Below are 13223 nucleotides of genomic sequence, written 5' to 3' on the forward strand. Positions count from 1 at the left end.
CAAAATTAATGTCATACCTTCAGACCAATCATATAGGTTTGAAATTGACATATATAATATTAGATAGAAACGCATATAATAGCCAAGATAAATCCACTAATTAAGTATTCTTCATTAAATGCATGGTCGTTTATTGTTCATGTCTGATTCATTAAATTATAATTAAAGACATGTTCAATATCTATTCGATTAAGGAAAAAAAAAAAATAATAATAGCATCATAATAGGATAAGAGTTAACTTTTATTTTTTTTTAAACTCCCAAAGAATAACTTTATTGATTAAAATAATATGTTATTTTATAACATGACTAAAGAACAAAAATAATCAGGGTATGACGAACGATTATTATTCATTAAAGAATCAAATAGTATACATAAAATAAATTAATAAAATGTATTCCGTCGTCTCGTCATTATAAAATTTAAGGATAGAAATTCCATTCGTAGTCGGTAAAATATAAATAAAATAAACATTCCTCAATAAACATCTCATTAGTTGCAATTTTTGGAGAAAAAAAATTCCTTCTTTATTTTTTTTCCTAGGTGATTATAATTAATGTTCTTATGCCTTTTAATCACAATTCAATAATAATGTCTGTTCCTATGCAAGAGGTTACGTTGAGTAGATTAAATGTTCCGTTATTTTTATATATAGTCCTTATCTGTCTACTTCATAATAACATATAAATAATTAAATTTATGATGGACTAAATATAAACGTAATTTCGTCAAATGGATTACATAAAAACATCCATTAAATCGACTCACATTCCCTACTAATTATTACTTCGTTTTATCTATCACATCAAGGATAAATAGCAATGAATCGATGGTTTACTAATTATACATAGGTATATATTAATAGCAATAACAAAAACTCACATTTTTAAAGCAATAAATATATTAATAAAAATAATTATGCACAAACAAAAATTGCTTGAATTTTGCTGACTATGAAGTTAATAAATCACTTAATGGCAATTTTCCACAAATGTGTTCTTTCATTCTAAAAAAAACAACTTCATTTCATCATCGTGTATGAACGAGAAAACTTGTGTGATTTTTGTGATTTTGATGCCTTGATTTATCAGATAAATTCAACACGATAATTAATATTGAAACCTGGGAAATATAATTAATAATAATGAAATTATATATAATCATTCCATTTTTGATTAATCTACGACAATGTTTTGGAATTGTAAGTATAGAAAAGAAATACAATTGAAAAATTATCAAAATCCTCTTTAGCAACCTTTGTTTCTATTTAATATTGTATTTTGAGTTTTAAATTATTTATAACAGTCTATTATTCTATTTAAGTATCCATCGAACTAATTCAGTAAATAAATTTACATTATTTTTATTCATTAAATAAGAATATCCATCAATATCTTCGATAAAATATAAGAATAACAAACAAAATATTTTTTCAATCAGCTCATAGCTAGCTCATAATTTAACCTCTAAGACATTAATATTTCTTAATGAATATGCAAGCCTATAAATTGATTATAATATTTATTCCTTAAAATATGGCGGATAGCAACTAATTGAATTTTAATAACTTTAATACATTGCAAAGCTTGGAGAATATATGGATTTAAACTTATTTTCAAACTAAAACTAATTTATCATCGTTATTAAATCAAACTTTACACTTTGATTTACTTTACTGAGTGAATTATAGATGAAAACGTCATAAGAAATACACTCACTGATTTAATTTTCTAGATTTTTTTTTTTTTTTGTAATATTGTTAATGAAATATGTTTCTTTAAATCCTTGATTCCTTGCTAATAAGGCTTGAACAACACTTGCTCTGATGTGGAATTTCTAAATTAAGAACTGCCTTCTACGTTCAATTATTTTAGGAGAGTTCTATATAAGACTTAGAATAACTCTGTGTTATACCTTTTAAATGACAGGAACGATTTCGTACTTATTAAATAATATGCTTAAAATTAACAATGACGTCATAACTTGACACATTCACATATTATCTTATTATATCCTTCATTATGTAATATAAGCATATCCAAATTTAATCCATTGAGGTTGCAGTGGGTCACGTACTTCTAATAGATCTCACGAATAATGGAAAAAATAAAAGTCAAAAGAATGGTCGAGTTACTCTTTTCTAAATAAAGTTATCTATCAACATAGAAAGAAATATTCTTTTCTAAGAAAAAGAATATTTTTCAAGTAAAGATCATTCTAAAAATAAAACAACCATCTTCTATAAAAAAACGGCAATCGATAAATATAAAAAAAGTTGTTAAAAAAGTGTGCAGTTAATGAATATTCATTCACTTTACAAAAAGGTCATTTGAAAAAAGAAAGCTTTTATTTTATAAAAAGTGAAAATATTTTTTTAACATTGGGATTTCGCTTCCCACACAATTTGTTTCGCAATGGACTCTGCAATAACTAAGGCCGGTCTTCAATATTAGTATATTAAAATATCAGACCAAGAGTTCAAATAATTAAAAAAGAAAATCGACTTTTATTTCAATTAATCATGTATGTATTAGGGATTATCATTTTCCTGGAAACTGTTGTGCAGCGAGATCTGGAAAATATTTCCCCTTGCAAATAACAGGATCACCTTAGTAGATCATAAACCATCTCAAATGGGTAATTATAAGATCAAAAAAAAATTAATTTCAATTTTGAAATAACAAAATTAAAAAGAATTTTATTTTTTTCAATGTTACTTATCCAAAAAAAACGGGCATACTTGGAAAAAACTCATTTCTGGGTCAAAAATTCTAACTTTTAAATTATATATTATTAATTTTCATGTTCTTTAGTGATATAATTATCACTAATAGTTTTCAAATTGCTTTGAAGAGCCCGCAATTTAAGTTTTTTTTTCAAATTCTGTACCCCATTCCGACACGGAAAAAGTTTAATCGTAAAAAGGTAATAACTTGTGGACTAAATATAATTCATCAAATCTAATGTACGGCTTTTATATTGGTCATTTATATTGTTTTGGTTCTAAACTGTAAGCATTTTCCATATGTAAAAATTAAATAAACTAAAAATTAATATGGTAACCCTGAACATTTTTGGAAAAGAGTAGCTCATCTGCAATGGCGTTGAATTTGATTAAATGTAATCCTCTCTGTGAGTTTGAAAAACTAAACAAATTCCGCTCCGTAACTAGCAAAGAAGTAGACAGGAATTGCTCCGTTTTCGTTCCTTAGTTTAACTGAAGATAGAAATAGTAATTAATAGAAATACAAACTTATCACAAAACGCTTTCCCCACTGATTTTTTATTTTGAACACGCTTGTTAATAGTGACGTCAAAGAGTATATATATTATTACTAAATACTATTAATAAAGTTTCTAGTATTATAAAGTGTAAATATACCCTTTGTTATTCTCTATGACGTCAAAATATGTCAATCTTGCCCAGCAGTTGGTAAGGTAGATAAAATTGAAAATTCTAGCAAGCCTGATTATACATTGGTATAACAAGGAAGTCTTGAAAACCATGGAAGTGAAAGAAAAAGTGTGCCCGGCCAAGAAGAGGTAAACACTTCTAGCCTAAATACTGACAACTTATAATCTACTAGCATATAATTTTTTAAATAAAAATGACAAATTAGGATATGTTTAAGTTAAACAAATATTAATATATATATTTACAAAGAGACATTATGTTATGAGACGCCATTAGACACTTCAAAATTGTAATTATCTTATATAAATATTAAATAAAGGCTTGGTACAGTTAAACTAAAATGATATAAATGATGTTTCAACTAAAAGACGACAACAGATGAACTACTTTTCTTTGTGCCTTGGTGGGTCTTCCTGAAGTTCTTTTTTTTACAATACTTGCAGCAGATTTTTTTTGCACATGACATTATAGAGAATTACAGAGGTTTTATATAAAATATTAGTCTACTCATGTCCTTATTCACACTTCGACCTCAATATTGCCTCAATAGCTGTCTCTAAACTATTAAGCATCCTCCTGATAAACAGATAAACGAATAATGCTCTTGGATTTGAGGCCTTTAAAGAGGCAATGCAATCAAATTGAAGAGAGAATATGCATAAAACTATGAGATGAATAGCATGTCCGAAGGGTTCGAAAGACTTCCTCGATTTCCAATTTGAATGAACCTTGTATTCCAGCCTTTTCAAAGTTCGGACGTAGAAAAGAAGATCCAGGAAGGTAAATATTGGGATCAACAAAATAGTCATTTCGTTGAAAGCAGTTGTATACATTTTTAAAATTATGCACTGTATCTATTAAGAGAAATCTCCTCTTCGTGACGTATCGAGAATGACGGATTTATGTTTGGAGAACGTTATCACATAGATACTGTTTGTAAAATTTCCTATTGGTAGTATGATTATAAACAGACAATGCAATAACTGAAAACCCAATTTCCCACAAAAACTTCTTAATATAGTTATATTGGCGAAACATAAATTCAGCAGTCAAGTTTGTCACCAGTACGAGAGAGATAACGTCCATATACTTTCCTCCCGCATACTTAATCACTGCTTTAATTGCTTGGTTGTTTTCCTGTCAAAAAAAAATCCCCTTACAAATTCAATCCTCTGGGCCGAATAAATTTACTTAATGACGAGGGTTACGTGTTTCTCACGTCTTTTCAAGCTTTTGATCCTAAATTTAGATACTTGAGAGTAGAGCTGGGAATCCCTGTTTCAATTGTCAAAGCACTAGATATTGACTGAAGATATTTTGCCAATGAAATTGAAGTAATGTTGGAGGCAAAAATTTCCTCGTAAAGAGCTGGACCGACATTCTGCCACATCAGGGCAATAGAGAGGAGTAAAAGAGATGATCTTTTACCCTTGGGAGGCTTAAAGAGGAGGATCATTTGTTGAAAAAGAAATGATGGCTTCGAATATTGTAGATGATTAATGTCTGAAGAGTTAATGAATTACAATAATGGGTTACAAATATTTTCATATGTATCTGAGTCTGTCTGAACCTCATTGGATCCAAAAAAAAAAAAAAAAGAGCTGCAACGTTGATGGCTTCCCTTAGAATGTTGATTCTTTAAGAAAATCTTAGACTGTGGGCTCCACAGCTATTTTTAAGTTAAGTATGATTATGATGTATTTTGCATGATAAGTCATCTTCCACTTTGAAGCTGGAAGAAATATCAAATCCCTTGTCATTTGATTGGATTATTTTGATTAGAGCAACATTTGGAACTTTGTGTAAAACAAATCCTGAAGGCAATGTTTGAGAAGAGAGCCCCATGTAGAGATTTTTTTGTAGAGTGGACTATCTCGTGCAAAAAAATATCATTATGTAATGCTTTGAACCGTTCTTTTTGTAACTGGAGTCTTCGGCAGATAGTTGAGGCTCTCGTTGGTATGGGGTGGGTGGTGGGGATGTAGGAAGATTAGGCTCAGATAAAATGAATGTGTCAGCCGCCGTTAAACTTTGAAAGGCTAAATATTGTGTTACTTGACGTATTGAGTAATTAAATGATGTTTAGAGTATGTATTCATGGACAATAAATCTTATTTTTATTTATTTTTTTAAATCTACATAAAACAAAGTATAAATTGCAAAAGTAAAGATGCTTCATTGTCTGCTTAAATTAAGGTAGAGATGAAATCGTAAATTTAATTTTATTATATTTTATCTTCCTACGATTTCTTTGTTTATTTAATATATTGCTTACACTTTTTTCCTTAGTCCATTGATCCTTAATCTTAGATTTCAACAGGAAGGAAACAATAACTATGTAGAAACAGCATGAAAAGATCCTGGAAACACTTTTTTGTGAGAACTTATTCTGTAAAATTAACTATTTTTACAAAATACTGTTCATTCAATTATATTTGTGAAATTTATCGAATAACTAATTAGTACCCCCAATATATAGTACTATATTAAAGACTTATAAAAAATTATTAAGCTATTTTCCTTCAGTCACTCTTGACTTTTTATTTAAGAAGTTAGGATAAAAAGAGAAAAGAAAAAATTAAATTGAGAGGAAATCATGAGTCATGGGTCTACTCTCAATAACTTATCACTAAATAAATGAAGAAAGAAGATCGACCCCAGATTTACTTCTTGAAATCAAGTCACCCCATTCATTCTTTTAAATAAAGTATTTAATGTGATAATGACTTAAACATCAAATTGCGCAGCTTTATATTAATAAAATTAATAGAAAAAATACATTATTAAAAACTTGACACTTTTTAAAATATTATTATTTTACTGGAATGAAAATAAATTTCACGCTTACGTGTAATTTGAATCCATGAAAATTATCAAAGTAATTTCTTGTGAAGAAAAAATATGTTTCCTTGTTATTCTCTAAAAAATCCCTGGATTTTTTTATGTTGCTTCTACAGAAATACGAATGTTTATTAAGCTGAGCCTATTGTAAGATAGGTCAAAATTATTTTCAATCACATACTCATATACATTTATTCATTTCACTTCTAAATATATCAACGGTTCTTAAAAGGAAAGTTACCGTGGAAGTGTTTGACTTTAACTTTCTAAAATTCATTAGCACGGTGTTGCAGTAATAACACAAAAAGGCACGTTTACTAAAATCTACCATCACCACTATCTCTTTCTAATTACTCCTCCTTTATTCTCTCTTTCTATACCAAGAACTTTTTCCCTAGACTCAACTAGATACTAAATATGCTGTAACATATTTATGTATTGTATGATGCATTTTAATATATTAGGTTGTTGTGGGATTAATATCTAGCCGAGTCTATGAAAAAAAGTTCTTGGTATATAAAGAGAGAGAGAAAAAAAAGGAAGAATAATTAGATAGAGAAAGTGGTGATGGTAGGTTTAAGTAAACGTAACCCACAATAATTCACATTGTCTTTTGTCAACGTTTCTGCTTCTTCTCCCCTAATCAATAACTAAACGTTGATTGGTTGAATTTAAACAAACTCTTATTAAGACGTGAAACGTTCCCAAAAATTATAACGCCACGTTTAAGAATAATTGGTTAGCGAAGAACTGATTTGGAGTCGTTTCTTCTCTTTTCTTTCGGAGGAAAGGTTGTAGAGTATAATATAGTTAATGATGTGTTAGAATAAGGGCTTATATAGTACCCCCTTGGAGTGCAAAATAGTTCTTCAAGGGGGCGCCAAATCAGAAAACCAATTGAAAAGTGGGAAGGGGAAAAACAGTAGTTTCATGAGAATGCCGTCAGTAAACAATATCCAAATGTTTTATGGCCTACTGAAAGAGAAGGGGTACTGTTATTCATTTACTACCTTAGGTGGGGGGGGTCCTTCTTTGCTGTCCCACACTTTGAAATGACCCCCTCCTTTAGATAGTTATACGTCAAGCTGTTTTAATCCAACCGCAACCTCGATTATAGTAAGGACAAATAACATTTTTTTTCTGGTTGCCAACTGTGGATTATTATTTTGAAATTAGTTATTATTTATAATTTTATCAATAAAATTAATACCTGAGTATGAATAACACAAAATCTAAAAGAAGGTCCTTTTTTATATAAAATAATATTAAAGAATTATATGATACTAATTATATTAAATTTTCTCTTTATTGCTGTCTATCTTTGCCTCACGCTCAAACAATACTCTGTGTTTTTGTTTTTTAGTAAGAAATCTTATCTTTCTATCATTATCTAGCGTAAACCGATCGCACTTATACAAGGCGAGATACACATAATTAAAGCCATCTATTGGAAAGATAAAGGATTTCTTTTTACTATGGACATTATAAAACTACTCATACGTAAGATAGCCATATTAAAGATGAATATTTCTTATAAGTATTTGTAGAAAATGCGTTAGCCAATAAACGTTTTTTGGAGAAACATGTAAAAGTAGGAACCTCATGTTTGGAATTGGAATTATTTTTTTGCTTTACAAAAGGGTCATAATGTTTATAATGTAAGTGTATCCTTAACTTGATTATTTTTGTTTAGATGCCGATTCTGCCAATTGGTTATCCATGTGAAATATTTCGAAGTATTGTGAAAGATCATACATTTAAACTTGGTCCACTTCAAATTGGCAGTTGTCGCCCTGAAAAAAATTGTTCAATATATGAAAATGCACGCTATCGTAGCATGGATGGGAAATGCAATAACATTCATCATGACAAATCTTTATGGGGCTCTCGTGGATCAGAGTTTATTCGACTTGCAAAACGAAGTATGTTTATAGATGAAAAGTGGATTTATAGTTTTAAACATGACTATTTATTGATTTTTATTAGCAAAGTTGTTCCGTATTAACTACCCACCCAAGTTTTACTTTGTTTCCAAGGAGCGGCTCCTACCCAATGCACGAGAAATTAGTTCAAAACTCAATGCTGGAAATGATGAAGTACATAAAAAGTTAACAACCATGGTAATGCAAATTGGACAATTAATCGACCACGACTTAACCCTCACAGAAGAAACCAATACCTGCTCAGAGCATGAATGCCCATCCAAGAAAGATATTGATTGCTGTGATTTTATTAATTTTAATACTTTTATACTAAATAATGTCCCAAAAGGTAAATTTTCGATTAACTCTGCAATTGATTTTCTTATATCTAATAATTAATAGGTTGTATGCCAATTTTGGTACCGGAAGATGATGAATTTTACTCAAAGCAAAACCCCAAAGTTAGATGTTTGGACTTTAAAATATCATTAACCGCGCCCTCTTGCAGAACAAATTTGGACTTTTCATGTAATTACCAAATGATGAACAAATTGAAAGGCCTTTAATAAATATTAATTTTCTTAATTCATTAAGCAGCTGCCACAGTTAATGAACCCTTTAATTCAGTCACAAGCTTTTTGGATGCTTCAATGTTGTATGGTTCTGATGAAGAAATGGCAAGGGATCTGCGACTCTTGAAACGTGGATATATGCAGACAAATAAAAAACTTGGTGAAAAATATCTTCCCTTTGAAAAAGATATATGTCCTGAGGTGATTCCAACCATGTTCTCAACTGGTGATGAGCGAGTTAATGAAAACCCTGGGCTCCAATCCCTTCATACTTTGTTTATGAGAGAGCATAATCGAATTGCAAAAGAATTTTTATTACGCCAACCCAACTGGAATGATGAAAAATTATATCAGGAGACGAGAAGACTCGTAATTGCGGAATGGCAAAATGTTGTGTACGGAGAGTTTTTGCCCCTTGTTTTAGGTATATATATATTTTTAAATTTTCGTCAAAAAGTTAATTTCATTGAACCAATGATTTCATATATATGTACTTAAGGGTCCAAGTTTGTTGAAGACGATGATAAAATGAACATCAACGTTAATTCGGATTACGATCCAGATGTGGATGCCAATATACTTACTGCTTTTTCAACTGCAGCTTTCCGATTTGGTCACTCTTTAATAACAAATATTATGCATACGTATGAAAATGGGAAACGGAAGGACACTATTTCAATAGCTCAAGTATTCTTTAATACCACCATGGTACGACGCAAGCAAATTGATCAAATCCTTGAAGGGATGAGTATTCAACCCACACACGTAGTTAACTCAAAAATTGCAGACTCTGTACGAAATTTTTTGTTTAAGAAAAAAGGTATTGTTAAAGTAATTCCTCAGAATCAAAAGAATGCAAGTTCATTTGAATAGGTGAATCCTTTGGAAGTGACTTAGTTTCACGCAACATACAAAGAGGCAGAGACCATGAACTTGCCCCTTACAATTCCTACCGCAAACTTTGTGGCTTATCTCCTTTACCATCAACCTTTGCACATTCCCCACCCGTTGAATTTACATGGGAAACATGGAAGATCTTTGGGGAGCTGTACACAGAGCCAGAGGATATTGAATTGTTTCCTGGAGGGATTTCAGAAATACCTGCACGTGGAGCCTTGGTGGGTCCTACTTTTCGATGTTTAATCGCAGAACAATTCCGAAGAGTACGCTCAGGGGATAGATATTTTTTTACTCACAAGAATGTAGATGACACCTCAGGGTATTGTCATGAGGAAAGACGAAATATCCGCCAACGGAAGTTATTTGATATTATTTGTGATAATACAGATATTTCCAATATGCCCTCCAGGAACGTCTTTATTATAGGCTCACAATTTAACCAAGTACAGTGCTCCTCATCCTCTAAATTGGATCTAAGTACTAATTGTGTGGATGACGGTAAGTGTTTTTCTATCTATACATATGTATACTTATAAGGGGGTCGACAAATAATTTGACTTTTAATATCATAGATTTTGAACAGGAGGATTTAACGAGTAAGTACAAATTCAAATAGCAAAAAACAGACTCAAGGATATAAAGATAACTCTTCCTCAGCATCAAATCAGGTTGCTTTACTTGTTGGAGGCTACAATGGTACTCATACTCTAAACATAGTAGAAACTTACTCATCCAAGGGAACATGCCAACATCGACTTCCTGATTTTCCTAGACGTATTTATAATGTGAATCTTCAATACCTTGGAGTTGGACGAATCCTTGCTTGTGGAGGACGGTCCTTGAGTTTTGGGGGAAGTCGAGAATGTTGGAAAATGGATATTGATACAAAGACTTGGGATTTGGTTCCAAATCTAACATTAGAATTTCCAAGATGGCTTTGCTCTTCAATTATGTACCGAGGAAACTGGATTCTAAGGTTCTTTGCTGTTTTTAGTTGTATTTTTCTCAAGTCTCATGACTACGATTCCAAACAATGATATTTTTTAACAAATTATAATACTTTTTAAAATAGTGGAGGTCATTTCTCACCCCGATCATCTGAGACTCTCCGTGTTAGCTCTCATAATGTACATGATTGGCGTTGGTCAAGAGGACCGTCTCTACCTGATGAAGGTCGAAAGCAACATTGTGCAGTAGTTATTGATGATAACATGTATATATTTGGTGGATTCGGCTCAGGAATGCTTGTATCCACATATAATTTCAAGACAAAGTCTTGGAGGAGTATGAATCATACGCTGTTATATTACAGATTCAAGTAATTTTTCTCTTGTAAATTTAGTAAGGGCGTCTGCAAGACTTTATTTTGGAGGGGTGTTGATTTTGGCAATCAAAATGTTCAAAAATTACTTCATTTGGCCTACAGATTCTCCACATCTCGCCCCCTGCTGACGCCCCTGTTTTGTTGCCCATAATCAGTCGTTAATATTCACATTTTCATCAACAGACATCAATGCGTTACACTTACAACGGAAAATGACGTCTTAGTGCTCGGAGGACCACACGGGAGTATTTACAATGTTAATACAGAAGAATTATACCTCACTCCAAAGTCTGTATTTACTCATAATTTTGGAACGGTACTCCGATTAGGAGAACGGATTTTTGCATTTGGTGGAGATGAATTTTCAAGAACTGTAGAGGAGTATCATGTCTCTAAAAATCGATTCCATGTTGCTCCATACTCACTCTTATACAAAAGATCACGATTTGGAGCAGTTGCTGTACCAGCTTTTTATTTTGACTCTTTACCAGGAGGCTGCAAAGGCTAAATAATAAAATCAGAACAATGACCCTGACACCCGGCGTTTTTTTTCTTTCTTAAATATGTTTTTTGTAGCTGTATAATACAAACACTTTCATCCTCAAAAGGAAATTTTTTCTTATTCATGCTCGACTTGCAGAGATGATGCACAAACGTACTTAATTATAAATCACAATCGTAACAATTCAAATTTATTACTACTACTAGTACATATAATGTGTAGACGCAAAGCTCTGTGTACGGTATGCACACACAAACAAACAAACAAACAAACAAAATGGCACACTGCTTCTTTTATTTATTGTTAATGTTATAATTTATTATTCAAATAGAGTTATATTTTGTAAAAAGGGTTCAATTAGTTGTTATTACTTACAATTCTTCAGGAATCAAAGTCCATAAAATCATAATTTTTTTTTCGTACAGTCATTTTGAAGGTCGTATTTATTGACTACATACAGGGAGAGTTTGAAGAGTTTCCGAGCTAACAAGGACACAAGACATTTTCCTTTTACTCTACATACTTATCCCTGGTATGCTTCCATCCTGTAAGCCATTCAAATAGTAATTAGTAGTACTCGATGTTTTTCTCTGTAAAATAATTGCTCACAGATACTTTGGTTTTGAACTCAATTACTCCGAGATGGATTGGCTTAGACGATTCAAATTTTATTACAACTAGCCTTTCTATGTTTGCTATTATTTAAATCAACTTAAAGCTTTCAAAATCCGAAATTTATCGACAGTTCAATACTTGATTTTGTCCATTTTTACAAAATTAGTCACATCAACTCGCTCAAACGGTCTGTTACATAATAACTCTACGTACAAAATGGCTGAAACTTTGGTGAGTAACTGTCAAGAGATGCTAGATAGATATGACTAGCTTTTATTTAGTAGTGCTGCCATTTTCACGTTGGGGTCAGAAACTTTTAAGACTATCCTCGTACATCCTTTGAATATTAGTTATATACATATTTGTTTGTAGGGGAACACAGGAAGGTAGCAAAAGTCCCTTTTTTCGGAATTTCAAAAAAGCTACAGACATTGAATTTACATTGCAATAATATAAAATATGTAATTATGCAGATTGTAGCGAAAAAAAGATCAAAAGTTTTTGTCCGCTTTAGTATCATAGTCAATAATTAGAAGGGAATATGTTTCAGGAAACACAATAAAAACCGACTGTATTTAATAAAAGAAATTATCAAATACTGACAGTTTTTCATTTCCTTTCCTAAAACTATTATTCTTCAAATTATTGATTATTTTGCCGTCAAAATTCTAAGCTCACTCTGTGAGTATCAATTTGAGATATTGTAAGGCTCAGTACAAAGGAGACAGTTGAAACAATTGCAATTCCAATGGTCTTCATTTGGTGTATTCTTTTGTAAAATTATAATTCATATCAAGCATGGTGTTTTTATGAACAGAGTAGGGTCTTGACGAGTTTCTTGCGAGTAAATTTATCAAATCCTAATACGGATTTCGGATCTATAATAAAAATCTTATTTTATACATTGAAACTTAATATTTAACCTATTAAAAAAACGATTAGGAGATTTTATTAATATGACTACATTGGTATTTCTTGGATCAAAATTGGCTGTTTTTATTCCAACATACTAAAGCGGGACAGTCTCAAAGATATCCCATAAACTAAGTTAAGAGAGTAAATGGAGTTGAAAAGAAGTATATGAACCTGACTACTCCTGATAACGTGTCGAAATATAACAAGGGCAAAGAA

General features: G+C 31.1%; 1 protein-coding gene across 1 annotated transcript; it reads left to right on the forward strand.

Moving 5' to 3' along the window:
- Window positions 1–1004: 1004 nt before the first annotated feature.
- LOC121116412 (salivary peroxidase/catechol oxidase) lies at window positions 1005–11510 on the forward strand. The gene is made up of 11 exons (XM_040710666.2): window positions 1005–1202; window positions 7951–8179; window positions 8244–8528; window positions 8582–8707; window positions 8777–9175; window positions 9251–9571; window positions 9625–10149; window positions 10224–10247; window positions 10309–10627; window positions 10724–10969; window positions 11159–11510. Exons 1-11 carry the CDS (start codon window positions 1146–1148, stop codon window positions 11481–11483), a joined length of 2856 nt encoding a protein of 951 aa, XP_040566600.1. The 5' UTR covers window positions 1005–1145; the 3' UTR covers window positions 11484–11510.
- Window positions 11511–13223: the final 1713 nt, after the last annotated feature.

Source organism: Lepeophtheirus salmonis, chromosome 4 (genome assembly GCF_016086655.4).
Source record: "Lepeophtheirus salmonis chromosome 4, UVic_Lsal_1.4, whole genome shotgun sequence".
Taxonomy (NCBI): domain Eukaryota; kingdom Metazoa; phylum Arthropoda; class Copepoda; order Siphonostomatoida; family Caligidae; genus Lepeophtheirus; species Lepeophtheirus salmonis.